A 25,197-nucleotide genomic window follows, 5' to 3' on the forward strand; every position below is an offset into this window, starting at 1 on the left:
GTTCTGTGTAGTCTGAGGAACGCGAACGACAACGGCTAATTTTCGTAATTCCATTTGAAATGGAACGCTCTGGTTGCATGGTTAGCCTGAGCACGTTTTCAGAGCCATTGGGGTACTGAACAGATCAAGATAATCGCGAATTTCGCTGGTAAAATAAAAATTGATTTTTGACTCGACGCAGTCCTCGGCGTCGCCGTCGTCGTTGCTTAAGCCGCCTATTTAGTCATCATGGCGCTCACGCCCGCCCACGCAATTGACATAAAACTCATGATGGCAATTTCTAAACAGGCCATTTCATAGATATGGCGCTGTGTTGTCCATCGAATAGGTTGATCTCCCTGTACTTCTTAATATCTACAAATTACTTCGCTGCGACTTGATTAACGCGAGCTTTTTCAAACACGGTAACAACGTAACCCTTATTATGCAAAATCCCGGTGCAAAATCGATACATCAAACAATGGTTTTTTCTCGCCTAGTCAGGGATTCTTTATAAGCTTTCAAACACAGATAGATTACCTTATAAATGATAAAAAAAAACACAGTTTTCTTCTTCTGCCTTTGTTGATTTTTACTTTCAACAGTGTTTTCTCGGATCCTGAGCTTTCATAAATCAGCCTCAAACTACATCATAATACAGGTGAACTGCATAGAAATAACAAAGCATGTAAAGTTACATGTGCGCAGTGATGTCACAACATGGCGGCTGACATTGTTTCAAAGAAAATAATGACTAACATCCTGTTGCGCAGAACACAACCAAGACATGTTTGCTTCACTGCGCGATGGTTTCCAAGATTTATAATCTACCTTAATCTGACATATGCGCCAGCAGATCACATTAGTAAGGGGATACCCATAGAAAAAGCACGGGCTGCTCGTCGGATATTTTGATAAGAACAAAAGTGTAGCAGCTCTCGTAAGCTTGTAATTCTCTTCATAGTTAGCAGCTGTTGTTGTTTTTGAAGGGGTATCAAGCCATTCACGTGAGACCTTACGAGAGCTGCTACCTCACCCGAACACAACCCCTAAGAGGTACCAAGATCCTGTTTTGTGGGCGTGGCTTGCAATTTATTTCTCCTCTAAGAGATACCAATTCTTACATAACTCATTAAAGCTTGTTCTATTTCTTCGGTTCAATACTCGGAAAGGTGCCGAAACAGTTCCCACCGTGGACCTTTTGAGGCTTAACACCCTAAGAGGCACGAAAACTACTTTTTTAACCCCTAAAAGGTGCGACAAGCACCCCCCGTCCTTTTTATATGGGAGTCCCCCTCCGGGTGTTAGTCAATGAGAAAGCAGTGACCACAGCGTATGATAATAAAAACATCAACCAACTTTATTTAAAGAGGCTCGACCAATTACGTTGGTTCTTTTACAGTTGACTTTAAAAGTAAAATATAAAACTACGAAAAAGATATTACAATATATCAAAGATATAAGAAAGCAAATGTATTACAAACGTATCAATGTAAGCCGCAATCATACAAATGTCGCCGACAGCAAATTAACGATCGTGACATGGTAGCAAAAAGTGTTTTAATATATGTGTTTACTTTTCCTAAGACTACCTAAGCTAAGTCATCGTTACATCTTGCAAATGAAAATAACATGGGATATTCCTACAGGCAGAAGAGACAAAAATTGACTTTTTACAAGCGCGCCCGAGGAACTGAACTTTATTTACACATCTTATTTTTTTTTGGTTTTTTTTACTACGGTTTACTAAAACATTTTATTGTAATTAAAATAAGTTTATAAGGGAGATAGGACCCTGCGCGCGCTCTGATTGGTCGAAAAGCCATGTTTTATCACAATACAAAACAGAAAAAGCGTGTTTTATTGTTTTTCGCCACATTACCTCTATTCAGCATTTTTGTTAGAGATGGAGAGAAACATTTTCTTTGCTTCTACTTGCGGCATGTAAAATCTACATCATGAAGCAAATAAAGAAACCTAAGCCGAGTATTACATTGTGATGAAACACACCGGACATTTGAGAACACTCAAGAAATGTAGAAAGAACTCCCCTGCGAGTCGTGTTTTCTACATCTCCCTCGTGTTCTCAAATAACTGTCGTGTTTTATCACAGTGTAATACACGGCGTGTAAAACTTAAACACTGCGCCGTTTTACAAGGAGGAAAGCTCTGTATAGTAAGTGGGTTTATCAATAACAGAGAACCATTTACTTAGTACATGAGAAATCTTGGGCAACAGGGTGCCCCTTGGTGGAGCAGAACTTAATTTGAAGGCATGGAGAATATATCACTACCCATCCCTAGCCGGGATAAATAGAGACGTAGAGAGAAAGAGCAAACTCTAGGTGGCCAATGTCTGCTGTGGTCAGACTGGACAACTCTTCTGATATAAACGCTAAGTACAGGCTGGTTCGAGGAGGATGGGGGTAACCGTTCAACCAGCGACGACTTTTTACCATGTAAACCAGCCAAATGTTGATTTAGTTTATCTTAACGACCCAAGGTTTTCAAGTTTGCTGAATCCTCTTGCCAGTGATCTTCAGTTCTGTCCTAAGCTCAAAATGCCGATCCTCCCTTCTTATTGCCATACATTTCCGTTGATATTAGCTCTGAGAATTTAAGAGTTCATCAAGACAATATCTCCTAGTTGATGACTTTCGTTCTTCTCATCTTCTGTTTGTTTAAAATTTCATGGTCTTATAAGGGGAAATCAGGATTTGATCACTTATTACTGACTACTTAGTCACTGATTACTTGTTACTACTTTCCTATCACATCAATCAGTCTTGTCACGGAGTTATTCACACAAAAATTGAAATGTCGCTTTGGCTCAAACTTGTTCGTACTCAGGACAAAAGCCGAGGGGAAAATACCTCGTGGTGGCCATCTTGTATTTCAATGTCAGACCCAAGTACGAGGCTGATGCACAACGTTTCTGTAAGAACATAAAAATAACCAGTTACTGTGAGTAAGCAATAGATTCACTCGTCACCTGAAATGGTTTCCTTCTTCATGTAAACAGGGTAAAGTCCCTCGGAGACTCCTATGTAAAAAGGACGGGAGTGCTTGTGGGAAATTTTGAAAAGAGCCCCTAAGAGGTTCCAAGATCCTATTTTGTGGGCGTGGCTTGAATTTTTTTCACCACTAAAAGGTACCAATTTTAAAACAACAAATTAACTGACACTTTCATAATTTTTAATAGCGTTAAAGACGATTGCTCCAAATACCTTCTACTCGTAAAGTTGAAAATCAACTATACCCGTCATATTTTTTTTTGGCTCAAAACCCTATAACGTACCGCGGAAGCTCCCACCGAGCGAGGTACCGAAACCTTTTCTTAAACCCTAAAAGGTACGACAAGCACCCCCGTCGCCCCCGCAGGTAAAGTAGCTTCAAGTAAGCCTTCATAGAATATTACAAACGCTACTTCCTTAGTTGTATTAAGCTAATTCTGATCTAAAAGATACCACCAACAACGTTTGGGTCTTACTTGGCGCGATCCGAGAGATTAAAACGAGTGCTCATTGGCCATGGATTAACAACTAACGTGATTTTACAGCACTGAGAAATATGCCAGCGGTTGCTATGGCTGTTATATAATACCAGAGATACTACGCGCGCTCTGATTGGTCAATAGAGTTGACAAACCTATATTCTATTGTACCGTTAAAAACCCAGTTTCTGAATCTGGCAGCACTAAAGGATAGGACGCAAATTGCCCGACTTAAGTTTGTAAGTCGTATTTTGGTCATAATCCAAAAGAATATTTCACTATTACAGACGATTTTAGTGTAAACACTGATGAATTATTGATTAAAAAAGAATTTGAATGAAGTCCATATCTTTGAATTTTTAACCGACTTTGAAAAGGTACCACGTCGCCTTCGATCATTGGCCAACCTTTTTTACTGAAATACATAGGCCTGGCTGCTGAAATCCAACCATCAGAAGATTAACCCAGTCGAGAGTTGATCACATGGTAAAAACTCCTTTCATTTACAAAGAACTTTTCTGACAGTGCATTGTACGCCCTCCAAATTAAATTAGTTCATATTAAAAGACATTCTCAAATAGTTGAAGCAATCTTGAAACAGAATTGGCATGATTTGCCGGGATCTTGCTACTTGTAATGAAATGCAAGTTAAAGGATACTGGCTTCAAAACACAAGAATGATAAAATTATTGTTATCTTATCTGAAAACTTACCCTTATTTTCCAAATTTAAATGACACGTTATCTCCAATTAACATAAACGGTGCCCACTGCCTCACTTCAGGCCAGCCGTTACTCCGCATCCATTTCATGGCCTCGTGAAGAGATTCACTGGCACTCTGTCCACCTAGAAGATGCTCGTAAAAGCGACTCATGAACTGCTCTGTTGCTTCGTCCTCTAGAGCCCACAGTGCCACTAACACTGAGCGTGCACCAGATCCTAAGAACGCTCGAGAAATTCCGATAACTCCCTCGGCTCTGATCTTCCCACGTCCACTGTGACAACAACTAAGTACAACAAGTTTAGCTCGAAGTTGAACTTCTGAAATGTCAGACATTGTCAAAAGGTACTCTTCTTCTGTAGGAAACTTCTTAGTAGACCGCCCAGGACAGAGGACAATTTCTCCTCTTTCGGCATCACCATGTGCGGCAAAATGTATCAGACCTGCTGAATGTAGCATTTCAAGCACCGCCTGCTTGGTTGCTTTCTCTCCTAACAAAGGCTGAACACCTAGCAGTCGCCCAATCATCTCTGCCTCCTTTCTTGCAAAGGGCAATGGTTTGAAGGTTGTACGACGACTATTGTAACGCACTCTACCAACCTCAGGATCACCGACTATCAGAACACCACACTGACTGTGATAGTCAGTAGGACTGTCCTGGATGCATTTGAGAGTGGTCAAGGAAGGAACAATGCGAATCCTAAACGTGTCTGATAAGTACTTTCCACTGTCATCAAGTAAAGCTGGAAATGGAACATGGCACAAGCAGGGATCAGGAACAATGATGATCTCGGACCCCTCAAGTAAGTCGGCCACAGGAGCGATGATCATATTGTAGAACAAGGTTAGATTCTGTTCGGGATCATCCTCACCCCTTCCTTGTCGCAAAGCTGCGAGCTCCTCCTCATGAGAGATATCTGGTTTTGGCTCAATATCATTTAAAGATCGATCTTCGCAATCCTCTTCGGATAAAATACCAAAGCTGCGGAAGCGTTTAGCAAAAAACTCTTCCAAGCTGTCAGATGATCCGGCAGCGATATCACTTTCATTTACTGTTATTGTTCGAAAATGCATGACTCCGCTTGTTTTGATAATCCACAAAAACATTTTCTTGTTATGATTAGAAATGTACAGACAAGAGCAGTTGCTTTCATGTTTCACAATATTCTCTATGCCAATCCAAGATTGCGGATCAGCAGAGATTTGCCTTTCAACAGAGTACCGAGTTGCCATCAAGTCTGCCAAGGCCCTAGCGCGTGCCAGCTCTGTAACATAAAGGGCTTTGTTAGGATTCCCCCGAAAAACAAGGAAGAGAGCGAAAATCCGATGAGGAAAGCTGTGAATATCTGAAAGCGATACTTTAAATTGATCGTTGTCTCTTAGAAAAGCACGCAAACTTTCGCTTTTTTCCATGCTCAAGACCAGACACTCAAAAGCTTCCTGGATCTTTTCTTGGGCTATCTTCACGACTGTAAGTTCATGAAGGCATGCAAACTCTTTGTCTAGGTGTCCAATATCTTGATTAATTGAAAGTGCCTTCTCGAGATAACCTTCAGCAACGACGGGCTCACCAATCGAACTAAACAATGATCCTAAGTTGAAGTATTCTGCTGCTTCTCCTTTTCTGTCACCAATTTCTTTACTTATCACAAGTCCTTTCTTAAAATATTCCTTAGCTTTTTCATATTCACCCAGAGATTGAAACACAGATCCTAAGTTTCCGTAACAGCCTGCTTCTCCTGCTCTGTCGTCAATTTCAACTGTGATTGCAAGTGCTTTGTCAAGATTTTCTTTAGCTTTCTCATATTCACCACGAAATAGAAACTTAGTTCCGAAGTTTATATAATCTCTTGCTTCTCCTTCTCTGTCACCAATTTCACACCTGATCGCAAGTGCTTTGGCATGATATTCTTTAGCTCTGCCATATTCCTGAGCCTGTTGAAACACAGTTCCTAAGTTCCCGTAATCTGCCGCTTCTCCTTCTTTGTCACCAATTTCAATTTTGATCGCAAGTGCTTTCTCAAGATACTCTTTAGCTTTGTCATATTCTCCAAGAGACATAAACACGGTTCCTAAGTTTCCGTAACAGGTTGCTTCTCCTGCTCTGTCACCAATTTCAATTTGGATCGCTAGTGCTTTCTCAAGATACTCTTTAGCTTTGTTATATTCACCACGAGATCGAAACACAGTTCCTAAGTTTCCGTAACAGGTTGCTTCTCCTGCTCTGTCACCAATTTCAATTTGGATCGCCAGTGCTTTCTCAAGATACTCTTTAGCTTTGTCATATGCACCACGAGATAGAAACACAGTTCCTAAGTTTCCGTAACAGCTCGCTTCTCCCGCTCTGTCACCAGTTTCAATTGTGATAGCAAGTGCTTCCCCAAGATATTCTATAGCTTTATCGTGTTCACCAAGAGATTCAAACACAACTCCTAAGTTTCCGTAAGCGACTGCTTCTCCTCTCCTGTCACCAATTTCTCTCATGATATTGATCGCTTTCTCATAAAGTTTTCCTGCCTCTACATATTTAAATTGTTTTTCATAGATCATGGCTAGTTCTAATAATAGAATGCCTTCATCCTCGCCTGTTTTTCCACGCTCTAGGTAAATGTCAAGAAGTTGCTTGCCGTATTTTATGGCATTTGTGTAATCAAAGATAACACAATACGCCATAAAGATTGTTTTATAGATAGCAGTGCTAACTAATTTAACAACCTGCTCCTCCTTTTCTTTCGGCATCACATTATTTACGAAAATCAAACATTCTTTACAGACCTCTATAGCTTTTACACCCCGACCGGTGTTGAGAAGGAAAGTTGCAATAGCCAAACCAACACAGATGACTTGAAAAACGTAGTCTAGATTGTTCATTTTGTCCTCCTCTATAAGCCCTGTAAAAAGAAAATACCACTCAAGCTCTATAGTGTAAAATAACATTATACTTTTGTACTTCTCTTCTCCTAAGTGTATAAATGAGTACTGGCGAACTTAATGCTGGAGGTGAGCCTGGTATTGGCTCCTAGCTGTTCGTTTTATGCAAGATGGGACACGTTGGTTTGACACAGACTAGAAGGTTTTCACCTCGTGCTCAGACTTTATGAAACTTTTCCATTATAAAGAAAATAACCTGAAGAAATCTTCTCAAAGTCCTTAATAATTCATCTAGTTTAAACAAAGGAAATCATGACCGTGACGGTGTTTGGATATCTGATCTTAATTAGTATAGATTTTTACGATTTCATTTCTCCGTTTTCTTCTTAGTTTTACTTTCCATTGAGAACATCTATCAAACACTCAAGACAGTGTTTGACCACATATCCAAATACCTCGAAGTTCGTCAAAAATACTCTGCTGCGCGTCGTATTTTCAACTCTCTTCTCGGTGCTTGAAAATGTGGTCAAACACGGCTTTTCATGTTTGATATATTATGTAAATCCCCCGCCCCTTTCTCTACTGAATGTATTATCCACCGTGAATAGGAGGGATCAGTATTGCAAGCACACTTTAATTATCTTGACTCCTGTGCCGGCCGAAAACGGCCTTGACCAACATTGTCTTTTGTTCCACTTCTGACGCCAACACCATTGACTATAATTGGCATTACTTCTACTCAAGGTCCGCAACAGGAAAAGATCTTTCCAATAATGCCCAGATCAGAGTGATTGGGTTAACTGAGCTTGAAATACGCGCGAAAAGGCTTCGAAATTTGAGTGAAAAAACTTGGCAAGAAATTTCTTCGATTAAGCTTCGCCATGTCATATTATGAATATCGCAAAGATATATTTTTTCGACTAACAAGGCAAAAACTACAAGATGAGGTTCTTACCTCAGTCAGGAGAAAATCACTAAGAGCATGCAACTACCCTACATTCCGGTCATGGCGTTTTGACAGACCGATCTATTTTTTGTTTGAATTTACCAGGAATTCAGACCCCCACAGAAACTTCAGTGACTAATCACAAGCAGGGACTTTATTCTTAACTGACGTCATCATTACACCGGTAGAAGTGATGGGCTCCTGATGTGAGGTCGGCCATTTTTTCCCTTACCGATGCGCGCCCATGTAGACCGAAACCGACCTATCTCGCGGGAAAAGAAGCCTAAAAATAGACCGGTCTGTAAAAATGCTATGACCTAGGTTTACTATGGGAGTTGCACACTCCTAGTGATGGATTCCAGCCTCAGTAGAGTTCCCTTGGAAACGTGCATGGCACCTACGAAACATTTGGGTGTTTCACGCAATTCCAGGAAAACTGATGATCATATAACGTATCTGTTTGGCGATATGCGAGATGGGTTTTTAAACCCATAAAAACTATAACGCCGAGATACCGAATGTAAGCATCTTCAGATTTAAACATGATTTGCACTCTTCGGTAAGTGGAGTGAAAGACTTTTTTTTCAAATCAATGTCGGGATATGGAATGGAAAACAGTGAATCGCGATTCCTCTTTAACTCTCCCTCAGAAGCTAAAAGTAGCTCAAGAAGCCCGAAATACGCATCGATAGTTACAGGTCACAAAATCAGCCCGTTCAGATTTATTCCTTGTTATACTCAGTGCCTCATTCCCCCCAGCAGGGTAACGTAATACGCGTAAATTGTCTAGCTTGATGCGCTATGGACACCCATGTTATCAATCAAACAAAATCAAACCAAGTTTTACCGAACAGTCTCGAGTTTATTTTGGACTGGTTGAAATAAATGAGAGATTAGTTTTTCTCACCACAGTGAAGTTCGTACTGGAAAAATTCGAAACTGAAACAGTAGGCGAGTCTCTCAAAATTCCGAGAAAAAGTATCATTATAAAATCGAGAGAAGTTTTAACGGATTTAAATCAAGCTGTATAACAACGAATACGTTCGAGTTTGATCGGTAAGTGATGTTGCTTGTACAGAACATCCCAAAACAGACTTCCTTATAGGTCGTACAGCAAAGCCATGCTGTACATGTACACGGTAAAGAACATTTGTTTGTAGTGTCATGGTACGATTTAAAGTTCTACTTGATGTCGGTATTTGGGCAGTTTCTTTGTCAACTAAATATAAAGGTGCGTTCTTGATCATTGTAGTCTATTCATAGGCTTGAAGGTAGGGAATCGAAGAACTGGTCGGGCGGGTCATGTAGCATTTCCTAAGGCAAATCACTAATAGACTGCTAGCAGGGAACTCCGCGTCTTAACTCGGCCAAGCATTACATCATTTGAGGAGGTTTTTGTGATATCTCGAATAATATGTTAAATGTTATCAGTGGAAGCCCAAATAATGCATTGTTTTAAACAAAATAACGAATAACTTACCGTTGCGCAGTAGTCTGTGTTCAGTCTTTCGTTCTTCCAAACAAAAACTGTAGAGGTGCGTCTGTGTTTTACTGCTTATAACTGTGTTGCTCGCATAAATTATCCATCCTTAGAACCATTTCAGTTTTGCAGCATCTGACGTGCCAAGCGGAAACAAAAGAAACGAAATGTTTGTCTGCGCGTGATCTTTGCAGAAGATCATTTAAAAACCAGAAATATGATTAATAAGGACATAATTATAGAGCATGAGCAAGAACTTGGTAAGAAAGGAAAACTTTTTTTCAGATAAATTACCGGTAAAAAATGACTCGAGGAGGAGTGGGCGGGTACAATTCTTACTAAAAAACTCTTCTTCATGATGTAAACACGTATTGAAACATTAAGTAATTGTAGTCAGGAGATGACACTTTAAGTTTCTGGTTTGTCACTGACTGTTTTTAAGATGTGACTTCAAGACGTTTCAGTTAGTGCTTAGACCTTCTTCAGATGAAACTGAAAAGTTTTACACGTGATTCAATATACGAGCGCCCTTGGAAGGTTACGTCTAAAACATAAAAAAAACATAGCGCACGTGAGTCGCGCACTACATTTCTAAGTTTCTAAGCGCGTTCGTTTAACGAGCTGTCTTTTTGAGAAGAAAAGAGAAGAGAAGACGAGAAGAGATATTCCATATCGAAAAAGGAACTATGCATTATTTTGTTTATCATATAGACATACTAATGACGACGTTTTGGACGATTTTCCGAAGATTTCCGACCAATTTCTGAAGATTTCCGATCAAAGATTCTCCTTCCGAACAATTTCCGAAAATGTGGAAGATTACTGAAGATTGCCGAAGACTTTCGAGGAAGATTCGAAGATGTTTCGATCATGCACCAACAAATTTAAGTACAGTTTAAGGTTCAAACATGATATCAGTGAAGTCATCAATATCTTCACTAATGAGGATATGGAAAATACGCCATCCGAGTCCCGGGTGTAGTTTCGTATGAATTTTACGAGTGGTGTATTTTCCAGTAAAACACTCGTGTCTATATAATGAAAAAAACTTTCAGTTTCAACTGATGAAGTTGTAAGCGCTAAACGAAGCGTGTTGATGAAGAACAACTTTGAGAACAGTCAGTGGCAAATTGTTACCTTACGATGTACCCGGGGGGGAGTGTACTCCCTATAATAGCCTATACGGGGGGTTCCGCCCGAAAGGAGTACCTTTCTCAGGCCTCAGGGATATAAAAGGGTAGGGATTACACAAGTTGAGGTATATGAAAGGGTGGGGAAATGGGAGTATCTTGACTCCTGCCGGAACAACTGAATACAAATACTTGATTTTTGGTTAACATCTCTTCTGGTAATGCTTGATGTTCTCCCGTAATATTTTTCATTAACTTCATTCCAAATGTTCAGAAAACGGATGCAGTGTTTTTAAGAAAGTGTGTGAAAAATGGTATACAAAAGGGTAAGAGGCTGGACCTCCGGCCAGAGCTTCCCCGTTAAAAACGTACTAGAGTAACATAAGCCTGCAGTGCAGGAGTATTTTGACGAGCGAGCGCACGCATTTTGATAAGGCAAGCGCCACCTTGGATTCAAACTCGCAAGAGACGAAAAGTGGTCCTAAGGTGTAGGAGTACCGATAACACGTAAACATACGGAAAACGCCTGAACTGCAGGCTAGAGTACCATGCAAAACCTTTCTTATAAAAATAAGTTTGATTTGGATGAAAATGAATTTGTATGCAGAACTCATTTTCCTACGAATGGTTTCGTACGAAGACTCGTTTTACACAGAGGCGAAAGGCAATCGCAAATGGCCTATTGGCCTGTTCAGAAAATATCGCGCCAGACTATGTTTAGCACGCGCGTGAGTCCCGCGATGCGTTTCTCCAATTTTGCATGTCGCCCTCTAACAGTGCGCGTTTAACGTGCTGCCTTTTTGAATCACGTGTAAAGCCTTTCAGATTCCACCCATAAACCGTTAAGCACTAAACGAAACGTGTTCAGGTAACATCTTAAAAACAGTCAGTGACAAATTAGTAACTTATAATGTAAACAGGTCTTTGCTCGCGCTTTGAACGCCCACCCGGCGATCAACCACCAGTCCCTCATTACCGCTTGTAGATTTGATCGAGGAGACGCAAATTTAAAAAAAAAAAAAAAAAAGTTCAGTTAACGATTCTTCACGTTGATACTGGTTTGGAAACAGTCGGCATCATTACTAAGGACGCCGTGTATTTCGATAGAAGCAAATAATATGCTTCTGATTTTGATAGTAGATCAATCAGTATGATTTATGTTTTAAAAGAAAAGAAAGTTTAAAAAACCCGAATTTTTAGCAAGTCGTCTTGATGAGAGTATGTAGTGCGTGTAAGCAAACGATTTATACTTACGTTTTAAGGAGATTGCGACAACACTGACAAACTCGTTGAAGGTCCCCCATTGTGGCCGCCATGTTGAAGGCTTGGGCGCCAAGCATGACTCAAGTTTAGATGCAAATAAATTTTCATTAAATAGCACTGCACTAATAGCGAGCTAAGGTAGCCGAATGTTATGTTAGATGATTCGCGAGTTAATTAATCGTTTGAAATTAATCCGAAAAACGGCAAGATATTTGTTTACCTGAAATATAAGGGAGTTTAAGCAAACTACGACGACGACGGCGAAGAGAATGTCACCAAACATAAGGTTGAATGAGCAAAACAATGGCTGTGCACGTGCGTAATAAATCTTTGTACATTTCTTTGCCGTCCTCTGCACAACAACAACAACATGAAATGACCAAGTTCTGTGTAGTCTGAGGAAGGCGAACGACAACGGCTAATTTTCGTAATTCCATTTGAAATTGAACGCTGTCGTTACATGGTTAGCCTGTGCACGTTTTCAGAGCCATTGGGGTACTGAACAGATCAAGATAATCGCGAATTTCGCTGGTAAAATAAAAATTGATTTTTGACTCGACGCAGTCCTCGGCGTCGCCGTCATCGTTGCTTAAGCCACCTATTTAGTCATCATGGCGCTCTCCGACCCACGCAATTGACATAAAACCCATGATGGCAATTTCTAAACAGGCCATTTCATAGATATGGCGCTGTGTTGTCCATCGAATGGGTTGATCTCCCTGTACGTCTTAATATCTACATGTTACTTCGCTGCGACTCGATTAACGCGAGCTTTTTCAAACACTGTAACAACGTAACCCTTATTATGCAAAATCCCGGTGCAAAATCGATACATCAAACAATGGTTTTTTCTCGCCTAGTCAGGGATTCTTTATAAGCTTTCAAACACAGATAGATTACCTTATAAATGATAAAAAAAACCACAGTTTTCTTCTTCTGCCTTTGTTGATTTTTACTTTCAACAGTGTTTTCTCGGATCCTGAGCTTTCATAAATCAGCCTCAAACTACATCATAATACAGGTGAACTGCATAGAAATAACAAAGCATGTAAAGTTACATGTGCGCAGTGACGTCACAACATGGCGGCTGACATTGTTTCAAAGAAAATAATGACTAACATCCTGTTGCGCAGAACACAACCAAGACATGTTTGCTTCACTGCGCGATGGTTTCCAAGATTTATAATCTAGCTTAATCTGACATATGCGCCAGCAGATCACATTAGTAAGGGAATACCCATATAAAAAGCACCGGCTGCTCGTCGGATATTTTGATAAGAACAAAAGTGTAGCAGCTCTCGTAAGCTTGTAATTCTCTTCATAGTTAGCAGCTGTTATTGTTTTGGAGCTAGGGGCATTGTTTCTGTTGTTTGTTATATTCTTCTCTCAAGGGGTATCAAGCCATTCATGTGAGACCTTACGAGAGCTGCTACCTCACCCGAAAAGAACCCCTAAGAGGTACCAAGATCCTGTTTTGTGGGCGTGGCTTGCAATTTCTTCTCCTCTAAGAGGTACCAATTCTTGCATAACTCATTAAAGCCTGTCCTATTTCTTCGGTTCAATACTCGGAAAGCTGCCGGAACAGTTCCCAATGTGGACCTTTTGAGGCTTAACACCCTAAGAGGCACGAAAACTACTTTTTTCACCCCTAAAAGGTACGACAAGCACCCCCCGTCCTTTTTATATGGGAGTCCCCCTCCGGGTGTTAGTCAATGAGAAAGCAGTGACCACAGCGAATGATAATAAAAACATCAACCAACTTTATTTAAAGAGGCTCGACCAATTACGTTGGCCCCTTTACAATTGACTTTAAAAGTAAAATATAAAACTACGAAAAAGATATTACAATATATCAAAGATATAAGAAAGCAAATGTATTCCAAACGTATCAATGTAAGCCGCAATCATACAAATGTCGTCGACAGCAAATTAACGATCTTGACATGGTAGCAAAAAGTTTTTTAATGTATGCGTTTACTTTTCCTAAGACTACCTAAGCTAAGTCATAGTTACATCTTGCAAATGAAAATAACATGGGATATCCCTACAGGCAGAAGAGAAAAAAATTGACTTTTTACAAGCGCGGCCGAGGAACTGAACTTTATTTACACTTCTCAAGGTTTTCAAAAAAGTTCATGGAAAAACTTAAGTTTGCTGAATCTCTTGCCAGTGATCTTCAGTTCTGTCCTAAGCTCAAAATGCCGATTATCCCGTCTTATTGCCAGACATTTCCGTTGATGTTAGCTCTGAGAATTTAAGAGTTCATCAAGACAATATCTCCTAGTTGATGATTTTCTCTCTTCTCATCACCAGTCTGTTTAAAAATTTGATGGTCTTGTAAAGGGAAATCAGGACTTCATCACTTATTACTGACTATTTAGTTAGTCACTGATAACTTGTTACTGCTTTCCTATCACATAAATCAGTCTTGTCACGGAGTTATTCCACTCAAAAATTAAAATGTCACTTTGCCTCAAACTTGTTCGTACTCGGGACACAAGTCGAGGGGAAAATGCCTCGTGACGATCATCTTGGATTTCAGTGTCAGACCCAAGAAAAAGGCTGATGCAAAACGTCTCTGTAAGAATAGGAACACAACCAGTTACTGTGAGTAAGCAAAAGACTCACTCGCCAACTGAAATGGCTTCCTTCTTGATGTAAACAGGGTAAAGTCCCGCGGGGACTGCTATGTAAAAGGACGGGGGTGCTTTTGGGAAATTTTGAAAAGATTCCCTAAGAGGTACCAAGATCCTATTTTGTGTGCGCGGCTTGAAATGTTGTCACCTCTAAGAGGTACCAATTCTAAATCAACGCATACACTGACACTCCCGCCGTACGACGTATGAGGCTAAACACCCTAAAAGGTACCAAAACCGCTGTTTTAAACCCTAAAAGGTACGACAAGCACCCCCGTCCCCTCCGGGGGGGGGTGGGGTAAAGTAGCCTCAGTTAAGCCTTCATTAGAAATTAAAAACGCCACTTCCTCAGTTCTATAAAGCTAATTCTGGTTCTAAAAGATAACACCAAAAAGGTTTGGGTTTTGCTTGGGGCGATCCGAAAGACTAAAACAAGTGCTTATCGGCCATGGATTAACAAACTAACGTGATTTCATAGCACTGAGAAAGAAGCAAGTGGTTGCTGTTGACTGTTATAAAATACCAGAGATACTACGCGCGCTCTGATTGGTCAATAGAGTTGACAAACCTATATTCTATTGTACCGTTAAACACCCAGTTTCTGAATCTGGCAGCGTTAAAGGATAGGACGCAAAATTGCCCGACTTAAGTTTGTAAGTCTTATTTTGGTCATAATCCAAAAGGATATTTCACTATTACAGACGATTTTAGCGTAAACACTGATGAACCATTGATTAAAAATGTATTTGAATGAAGTTCATATCTTTGCGTTTTTAACCGACTTTGAAAAGGTACCACGTCGCCTTCCATCATTGGCCAACCTTTTTTACTGGAATACATAGGCCTGGCTGCTGAAATCCAGCCATCAGAAGCTTAATTCAGTCGAGAGTTTATCACATGGTGAAAAGTCCTTTCATTTACAAAGAACTTTTCTGACAGTGCATTGTACGCCCTCCAAATTAAATTATAATAAAGTTTCCATATAACGCGCGCTCTGATTGGCTGAAACAGCGTGCTTTATCAGAGAACAGAACACGGGTTGATGACGGTAAGTTGGCTTCCAAATTTTTGCGACGGAATTTTGACAAATTTGACCAAAATTAAACATCCCCTGTGACTCAGACAAACGCAGCGGAAGCGAGCTATTTTTCTGCAGTAAATATGGCTCACAGAGACCATTGTTAGCAACAGTAGTGTTAAAACTGTACTAAAATAACAAGTTTTGCTAGATTCCCGCTGACAAAACATGTACAGCTGTAGCGAAATACACAAATTCTCAACCTAAACAGTGCTTCGATAATAACATATTTGTTACGAAGGCAGAAATTATACTAAGAAGTAAAACAACGACAGAAAACAACGATTGAACTGTCTCTGTTTATGATGAGAAGCTTTATTTTTGCAAATTTACAATTAAAAATGCTCATTTGCTCAAACAACACTTACATGCAGTGTAGTAACGCTCGTTCCCCGGTCATCTAAGCGAAGTAAACCGACGAGTGGTCAGTGCAAAACTTGCTCTGATATTCTCTTCTGTGCTCGGAGTAGAACCAGTGGGAGCCGTTAAGTCTTTCTAACTTTTACGCTAGTTCGGGCAATCTTGCTGCATGTGGCTACAAGCCGTAAATAACTGCAGCTCCTTTCAAATTCAACTCGGCATTTCGCAGTTTCATCCACAAGCTTTGAGCTCCGCGTTTCGTAATTTCCACTGGAAAAGTGCTCGTTTTCCTGGGCGACAATACGGCCGGATTCCTCTGGACTATAAACCTTTACCTGCCTTTAGATCCGTATTTAAAAATTAACTTAAAAGCGAACTTTGAAGGCATCGTTCTTCTCTCGAAAGCCGCTCAAACTACTCAAAACTGAAAGCTTAGCTGAAATCAAGTTTGTGATTGACAGCTGTCGCTTCGTTAGCCAATCAAATTATTTGAACAATTCTAACGAGGATTGTGATTGGCTTATTTTAGCGTCCTTTATCAGAGAACAGTGCACGGCTGACGCCACTTTTGCTCGTTTGGAAAATAAAGTTTGGTTTGAAAATTCAGCCGAATGCGTGGGGAAATTATCTGTTTCTTTATCATAAAACAAATAAAGAAGCCTCGACTGTGCTCTGTTCTGTTGTAAAGCACTTAGGAAGCGGTAGAGCACTCAGGAAGTAGGGAAAAACACTCGACTACGTCTCGTGTTTTCCCCTACACTTCTTTCGTGCTCTACCGCTTCCTGCGTGCTTTACAACAGAACAGAGCACAGTCGAGGCTTCGTTATTTGTTAATTAGTTCATATTAAGGTGTCATGGTGGGTGAATTTTACGAAAAATGCGAAAAATCTTTCTTTTTTTTTTTTCTTTCTTTTTTTTTTTTGCTGTTCAAATTGAGAAGACTGAAATAAATATTTTGCAAAAGGAATGGGAAAAAAGCTATTTTACTTTTTAAGGTAAAGAGAAAAGCTATTTTTAAATCTCATTAACCCCTTACGGCGCATTGACACCTCTAAGTAAAATTCACCGCCAGTTGTCACGTGTAAAGCGAATTGCGTCGAACAAGGTATTTGGCTCTCAGCGACCCACGGTAGCACTGTATTAAACCAAGCAAAATTGTTGAAGGAACTCGAGGACACAACTCCCGCCAATGAAGCTGAAGGACAAACTACAACAAGTGATCGTCGCACGAAATTACTGGAGAACGGACGCGATTCCGAAACTCCCACAATGAGAGAGTCAAGCGCAGATGTAGACCTCGACATTTCCTCTTTTGCCTTCACGAGGCATGGTTTCAAAACATGTCTCGAGAACGAAGAAGCCTAAACTTGAGCAACATAATACCAATGCCGCCGACGAAATCTTTTAAGTAAACGAAATCACGGCAGCTTAAAGACAAACCTGTATAAAGCTCTTGGTAGTTTGTCGCTTCTCGGACGATTTCACTACGACTGGTTTCCGCGCCAGAATTTTAGACATCTGTTTATTTCAAGTTGTCATAAGTCACTGTTGTGGTAAACTGACCCACGCCGACATCTGTCAGTGCGGAGGGGATTTTTAACACCTAATCATACCAATCTCATAAAAGGCTTTTCGTCTTTTTCTCGATAAAATAAACTGCATACCAGGATGAACATTTTTAGTTCGTTTACGCGCGTCTTCCTACGGATTTGGCTGAAAATCGGCAGGTATGTTCCAGGATACCTCCTTCGAAAAAGGTTTTCGAGCTTTGTTTAATTCCGCTTCCGTTTCAAAGTTATGGCCTCTTTAGTAGAAGGAAACGTCCGCCTTGAAAACATGAAACTTTAGGAGGGCGTACAAAAAAAATCCAAACGACATCTGGAAAATCGCTGACATCCTTTTTGAGGGTGATGTGTGAGAAAATATTTCCGATGTTGATCGCTTCGCTCCGATAATTCACGCGCGGAAGCGAACCAGTTTAAGCGAAGCAGTGTTTCTGGGTATTTCTTTTAATTTCACTGCGACAATAAAATTTAGAAAATTTCAAAGATATGATTGTGTTCTATAACTATTACGCTTTCAGAAAATATATAGGTTGATTGGGTTTTCTCTCAAATCGCCAGCGTAAGAGGGCGATTTCCAAACACTGTCAATCCACCTACCATGATACCTTAAAAGACATTCTCAAATAGTTGAAGCAATCTTCAAACAGAATTGGTATGATTTGGCGGGATCTTGCTACTTCTAATGAAATGCAAGTTAAAGGATACTGGCTTCTAAACACAAGAATGATAAAATTATTGTTATCTTATCTGAAAACTTACCCTTATTTTCCAAACTTAAATGACACGTTATCTCCAATCAACATAAATGGTGCCCACTGCCTCACTTCAGACCAGCCGTTACTCCGCATCCATTTCATGGCCTCGTGAAGAGATTCACTGGCACTCTCTCCACCAACAAGATGCTCGTAGAAACGACTCATGAACTGCTCTGTTGCTTTGTCATCAAGGGCCCACAATGCCACTAACACTGAGCGTGCACCGGACCCTAAGAACGCTCGAGCAATTCCAATAACTCCCTCGGCTCTGATCTTCCCACGTCCACTGTGACAACAGCTTAGTACAACAAGTTTGGCTCGCAGCTGAACTTGTGAAATGTCAGACATTGTCAAAAGGTATTGTTCTTCTGTAGGAAACTTCTTAGTAGACCACCCAGGACAGAGGACAATTTCTCCTCTTTCGGCATCACCTTGTGCAGCAAAATGTATCAGACCTGCTGAATGTAGCATTTCAAGCACCGCCTGCTTGGTTGCTTTCTCTCCTAACAAAGGCTGAACACCCAGCAGTCGCCCAATCATCTCTGCCTCCTTTCTTGCAAAGGGCAATGGTTTGAAAGTTGTACGACGACCATTGTAACGCACTCTACCAATCTCAGGATCACCGACTATCAGAACACCACACTGACTGTGATAGTCAGTAGGACTGCCCTGGATGCATTTGAGAGTGGTCAAGGAAGGAACAATGCGAATCCTAAACGTGTCTGATAAGTACTTTCCTCCGTCATCAAGTAAAGCTGGAAATGGAACATGGTACAAGCAGGGATTAGGAACAATGATAATCTCGGACCCCTCAAGTAAGTCGGTCACAGGAGCGATGATCATATTGTAGAACAAGGTTAGATTCTGTTCGGGATCATCTTCACCCCTTCTTTGTCGCAAAGTGGCAAGCTCCTCTTCCTGAGAGACATCTGGTTTTGGCTCAATGTCATTTAAAGATCGATCTTCGCAATCCTCTTCGGATAAAATACCAAAGCTGCGGAGGCTTTTAGCAAAAAAATCATCCAAGCTGTCAGATGATCCGGCAGCGATATCACTTTCATTTACTGTTATTGTTCGAAAATGCATTACTCCGCTTGTATTGAGAATCCACAAAAACATTTTCTTGTTATGATTAGAAATGTACAGACAAGAGCAGTTGCTTTCTTGTTTCATAATATTCTCTATGCCAATCCAAGATTGTGGATCAGCAGATATTTGCCTTTCAACAGAGTACCGTCTTGCCATCAAATCTGCCAAGGCCCTAGCACGTGCCAGCTCTACAACATAAAGGGCTTCGTTAGGATTCCCCCAAAAAACAAGGAAGGCAGCAAGATTCCGATAAGGAAAGCTGCGAATATCTGAAAGCGATACTTTAAATTGATCGTTGTCTCTTAGAAAAGCACGCAAACTTTCGCTTTTTTCCATGCTCAAGACCAGACACTCAAAAGCTTCCTGGATCTTTTCTTGGGCTATCTTCACGACTGTAAGTTCACAAAGGCATGCAAACTCTTTGTCTAGGTTTCCAATATCTTGATTAATTGAAAGTGCCTTCTCGAGATAACCTTCAGCAACGACAGGCTCACCAATAAAATGAAACAATGATCCTAAGTTCAAGTAATCTGTTGCTTCTCCTGCTCTGTCACCAATTTCTTTTCTTATCACAAGTCCTTTCTGATAATATTGTTTAGCTTTGTCATATTCACCAAGAGATTGAAACAAATATCCTAAGTTTCCGTAACAGGTTGCTTCTCCTGCTCTGTAACCAATTTCAACTGTTATTGCAAGTGCTTTGTCAAGGTTTTCTTTGGCTTCCTCGTATTCACCAAGAGATAGAAACTTAGTTCCTAAGTTTATGTAATCTGCTGTTTCTCCTTCTCTGTCACCAATTTCACTCCTGATCGCAAGTGCTTTCTCATAGTGTTCTTTAGCTCTGCCATATTCACAAGCATGTTGAAACACAGTTCCTAAGTTTCCGTAACAGCTTGCTTCTCCTTTTCTGTGACCAATTTCTTTCTTGATTGCAAGTGCTCTCTCAAGATATTCTACAGCTTTGTCACATTCTCCAAGAGATTGAAAGCTAACCCCTAAGTTTCCGCAATCTGCTGCTTCTCCTTTTTTGTCACCAATTTCAATTCTGATCGCAAGTGCTTTCTCAAGATATTCTTTAGCTTTGCCATATTCACCAAGAGAGTGAAACACAGTTCCTAAGTTTCCGTAACAGCTTGCTTCTTCTGCTCTGTCATTAATTTCAATTCCGATCGCTAGTGCTTTCTCAAGATACTCTTTAGCTTTGTCATATTCACCAAGAGACTGAAAAATAATTCCTAAGTTCACGAAATTTGTTAATACTCCTTTTCTGTCGCCAATTTCTATTCTAACGGTTAGTGCTTTCTCAATATATTCTTTAGCTTTGTGATATTCCCCAAGAGCTTGAAAGACAATTCCTAACTCTCCGTAACAGCTTGCTTCTCCTGCTCTGTCACGAATTTCAATTGTAATTGCCAGTGCTTTCCCAAGATATTCTATAGCTTTATCGTATTCACCAAGAGATGAAACCACAGCTCCTAAGTTTCCGTAAGCGGCTGATTCCCCTTTCCTGTCACCGATTTCTCTCGTGATATTTATCGCTTTCTCATAAAGTTTTCCTGCCTCTGGATATTTAAATTGTATTTCATAAATCATGGCTAGTTTTAATAATAGAATTCCTTCATCTTCCCCTGTTTCTCCACGATCTTGATAAATGTCAAGAAGTTGCCTGCCGTATTTTATGGCATTTGTATAATCAGAGATAAGACAATACGCCATGAAGATTGTTTCATAGACAGCAATGCTAACTAATTGAACAAACTGCTCCTTCTTTTTTTCCAGCACCTCATTATTTACGAAAATCAAGCATTCTTTACTGACCTCAATGGCTTTTACACCCCGACCGGTGTTGAGAAGGAAAGTTGCAATAGCCATGCCAACACAAATGACTTCGGAAACGTAGTCTAGATTGTTCATTTTGTCCTCCTCTATAACCCCTGTGAAAAGAAAATACCACTCAAGCTCTATAGTGTAAAATAACATTATACTTTTGTACTTCTCTCCATCTACGTATATAAATGAGTACCGGCGAACTTAATGCTAGAGGTAAACCTGCTATGGGCTCCTAGCTAACCGTTTTATGCAGAATGGGACACGTTGGCTCGACTCAGATTAGAAGATTTTTACCTCCCGTTCAAACTTTATCAAACCTTACCATTATAAAGAAAATAACCTGAAGAAATCCTAAATCCGCCCTTTCTCCACTCAATGTGTTATCGACCGTGAATAGGAGGAATCAGTACTGCGAGCACACTTCAATTATCCTGGCTCCTGTGCCAGCCGAAACCGGCCTTGACGAGCATTGTCCTTTGTTCCACTTCCGACCTCATCAACTAGCACCACGTATATTCAAGTTCTGCCGGAGGAAAAAATCTCTCCAATGATACCCAGATCAGAGTGACTGGGTCAATTGAACTTAAAATACGCGCAAAAATGCTTCGAAATTTGAATGAAAAACTTGGAGGAAAATTTCTTCGATTAAACTTCGGTATGTAATATTTTGAATATCGCAAAACTCTACTTTTCAACTAACAAGGCAAATAGTATAAGATAAGCTTCTTAAATCAGTAGAGTTCCCCTTGAAAAGTGCATGGAACCTACGAAACATTTGGGTCTTTCCGGCGAAATTCCAAAATAAAACCAGATGATTGTATCACAAATGCATGTGTTTGGCGCGTACAAGAGATGGGTTTTAACTCCCTTGGGGGGGGGGGGGGGGGGGGGAAGAGAGAGAGGGTGATACTACCAAACAAATTGAGTAGGGGTGTGCGGCCCGCTTCCCAAAACCCTTACCCTATTTATGACCAAAATCTGCGATATTCCCTGCCCTATTTGTGACCTGACCAAAAATTCGAAACCCTTTGCATGACCTGACCGTTAAATCTAAACCCCGTTTCAGACCTGCGTTATAATTAGTTCCCTAGGTCAGACCAATGTTAAATTACCATAAACATAATTTGTGAAGGGCTTTTGTTGATTTTCTTTTCGATACCCTTTTTATGACCAAAACAGCTGAAAAACCCTACCCTTTGGAGCTGCAAATACCTATATAGCCCATATCAGAGAGACTGGTTGAAATAAATGAGAGATTAGGTTTTCTTACCACAGTGAAGTTCGCACTGGAAAAAGTCGAAACTGAAACAGTCGGCTTGTCTCTCGCAACTCCGAGAAAAAGTCATTACAAAATCGAGATAAGTTTTAATGGAGCTAAATTAAGCTTTATAACAACGAATGAATTCGAGTTTATCGGTAGGTGATGTTGCTTGTACAGAACATCCCAAAACTGACTTCCGTAAAGGTCGTACAGCAAAGCCATGCAGTACATGTACACGGTAAAGAACATTTGTTTGTAGTATCATGCTACGATTTAAAGTTCTACTTAGTGTCGGTAGGTGGGCAGTTTCTTTGTCAACTAACTATAAAGGTGCGTTCTTGATCATTGTAGTCTATTCATAAGCCTGAATGTAGGAAATCCGAAGAACTGGTCGGGTGGGTCATGTAGCATTTCCAGGGCAAGTCACTAATAGACTGCTAGCAGATTTGTGCTAGCAGAGGTTTTAAATCCGGGAAATCCGAGCGTGCCTTGACCCGACAAAGCATTACATCATTTGAGGAGGTTTTTGTGATATCTCGAATATGTTAAATGTTAGCAGTGGAAGCCCAAAAAATGCATTGTTTAAAAAAAAAAAATAACGACTAACTTACCGTTGCGCAGTAACCTGTATTCAGCCGTTCGTTCTTATAAACAAAAACTGTAGAGGTGCGTCTGTGTGTTACTGCTTATAACTGTGTTGCTAGCATAAATTATCCATCCTTAAAACCATTTCAGTTTCGCAGCATCTGACGTGCCAAGTGGAAACAAAATAAACGAAATTTCTGTCTGCGCGTGATCTTTGCAGAAGATCATTTAAAAACCAGAAATATGATTAATAAGGACATAATTATAGAACATGAGGGAGGACTTGGTAAGAAAGGACAACCTTTTTTCATGTAAATTATCGGTAAAAAAATGACTCGAGAAAGAGTGGGCGGGTACAATTCCGACCAAAAAAAAATTTTTTTCATCATGTAAACATATATTGGAACACTGAGTTATTGTAGTCAGGATATGATATTGTAAACATGTGGCTTGTCATTGACTGTTTTTAAGATGTTACTTCAAGAGTTTCGGTTACTGAGTGCTTTAACCTTCATCATTTGAAACTGGAAAGTTTTACACGTGATTTCATACAGTGGTCACCAACTGGCCATGAAAATTTCACCGTATTAACAAGGTGGCCGCATTATATTGAAGGGATAGGATCAAAATTTCATAACTGGTCTATTTTAAGTGACTTCTTGACAGACATCACAACTCACCTCTAAGCAACTGCTCTTTAATAAGCATTCAAAATGTAGGTATGATTTTGAAAAAAGTTGAAAGTTCAATCAAAACCTGTAATAATAACAATAGAAAAATGAACATAACTGGTTCGAGAGGCCGTATTATATTAACGGGGAAATACAGTATTAAAAACAGTTGGGATTTCAGAATGTGACTGTTGGCCGTATTAACAGAGTGGCCTAAACGGGGTTTTCTTATGAGAAAATGTATGAGCGTTTCGCCGGGACAAAAAAGACTGGCCGTAAAAACGAGGTGACGTAATTAACGAGGTGACCGTAAGGCGGGGTTCTACTGTACAAGCGCGCGCGCGCTCGTTTTGACACAGAGGCGAAAGGCAATCGCAAATAGCCTATTGGCCTATTCAGAAAACGTCGCGCGCGACTCTGTTTAGCACGCGCGTGAGTTCTGCGATGCGTTTCTTGAATTTTGCATGTCGCCTTCTAAGAGTGCGCGTTTAACGTGCTGCCTTTTTTGAATCACGTGCAAAGCCTTTCAGTTTCAACCCCTAAAACGTTAAGCACTAAACGAAACGTGTTGAAGAAACATCTTTAAAAAAGTCAGTGACAAATTAGTAACTTAGAATGTAAACATGTCTTTGCTCGTGCTTTGAACACCCACCCGACGATCAACCACCAGTCCCTCACTACCGCTTGTAGATTTGACCGAACAGACGCAAGTTTCAAAAAAAACATTCAGTTAATGAATCTTCACGTCGATACTGGTTTGTAAACAGTCGGCATCATTACTAAGCACGCCGTGTATTTCGACAGAAGCAAATTATATGTTTCTGATTTCGATAATAGATCATTCAGTAAGATTTATGTTTTAAAAGAAAAGAAAGTTTAAAAAACCCGAATTTTTAGCAAGTCGTCTCGATGAGAGTATATAATGGGTGTAAGTTTATATGCAAAATAATTTTCATTGCATAGCACTTCACTAACAGCGAGCTAAGGTAATAGAATTCTATGTTGCATGATTCACGAGTTGAGAAATCCTTTGAAATTAAGCCAAAAACGGCAAGATATTTGTTTACTTGAAATATTAGGGAGTTTAAGCAAACCACGACGACGACGGCAAAGAGAATGTTACCAAACATAAGGCTTAATGAGCAAAACAATGGCTGTGCACGTGCGTTATAAATCTTTGTACATTTCTTTGCTGTCCTCTGCAAAACAACAACAACAACATGTAATGGGCAAGTTCTGTGTAGTCTGAGGAACGCGAACGACAACGGCTTATTTTTCGTTTTTCCATTCGAAACTGAACGCTGTCGTTGCATGGTTAGCCTGAGCACGGGTTTAGAGCCATTGACGCACTGAACAGATCTAGACAATCGCGAATTTCGCTGGTAAAATATAAATTGATTTTTGACTCGACGTGGTCTTCGGCGTCGCCGTCGTCGTTGCTTAAGCCACCTATTTAGTTATCATGGCGCTCTCCAGCCCACGCA

At 40.3% G+C, this 25,197-nt stretch overlaps 2 protein-coding genes across 5 annotated transcripts in view; both read right to left on the reverse strand.

Moving 5' to 3' along the window:
- Nucleotides 1-10,045, reverse strand: part of LOC149107549 (tetratricopeptide repeat protein 28-like) — a 31,000-nt gene extending 20,955 nt beyond the window's left edge. The window contains exons 1-3 of one of the 3 annotated variants that reach the window (XM_089295165.1): nt 9,491-10,045; nt 4,186-7,084; nt 1,314-2,914 (exon numbers count right to left, since the gene is read on the reverse strand). In XM_089295165.1, the coding sequence (XP_089151291.1) occupies nt 4,188-7,064 (2,877 nt within the window). In that variant the 5' untranslated portion in view covers nt 7,065-7,084; nt 9,491-10,045 and the 3' untranslated portion in view covers nt 1,314-2,914; nt 4,186-4,187. Of the gene's footprint in view, nt 1-1,313; nt 2,915-4,185; nt 7,131-9,490 lie in introns of those variants that run through there. The other 2 variants (XM_089295163.1, XM_089295164.1) reach the window with 2 other exon arrangements.
- A 3,575-nt stretch (nt 10,046-13,620) lies between these two features.
- Nucleotides 13,621-23,402, reverse strand: LOC149107552 (uncharacterized). 2 transcript variants are annotated; one of them, XM_089295162.1, is made up of 3 exons: nt 23,069-23,402; nt 18,282-21,300; nt 13,621-14,461 (listed from the first exon to the last, which is right to left on the reverse strand). In XM_089295162.1, exon 2 carries the CDS (start codon nt 21,278-21,280, stop codon nt 18,284-18,286), a length of 2,997 nt encoding a protein of 998 aa, XP_089151288.1. In that variant the 5' UTR covers nt 21,281-21,300; nt 23,069-23,402; the 3' UTR covers nt 13,621-14,461; nt 18,282-18,283. The 2 variants fall into 2 exon arrangements, with proteins under 2 accessions (XP_089151288.1, XP_089151287.1); XM_089295161.1 differs by lacking the exon at nt 23,069-23,402 and having other exon boundaries at nt 18,282-21,680.
- Between the last annotated feature and the right edge of the window lie 1,795 nt (nt 23,403-25,197).

Source organism: Orbicella faveolata, unplaced genomic scaffold (assembly GCF_042242905.1).
Source record: "Orbicella faveolata isolate gen_17 unplaced genomic scaffold, um_ofav_v1 contig_26, whole genome shotgun sequence".
Classification (NCBI taxonomy): Eukaryota; Metazoa; Cnidaria; class Anthozoa; order Scleractinia; family Merulinidae; genus Orbicella; species Orbicella faveolata.

Excerpts from the sequence above, each read along its gene's own strand:
- LOC149107552 (XM_089295161.1), bottom strand. The coding sequence starts at position 21,346 with ATGTTATTTTACACTATAGAGCTTGAGTGGTATTTTCTTTTCACAGGG.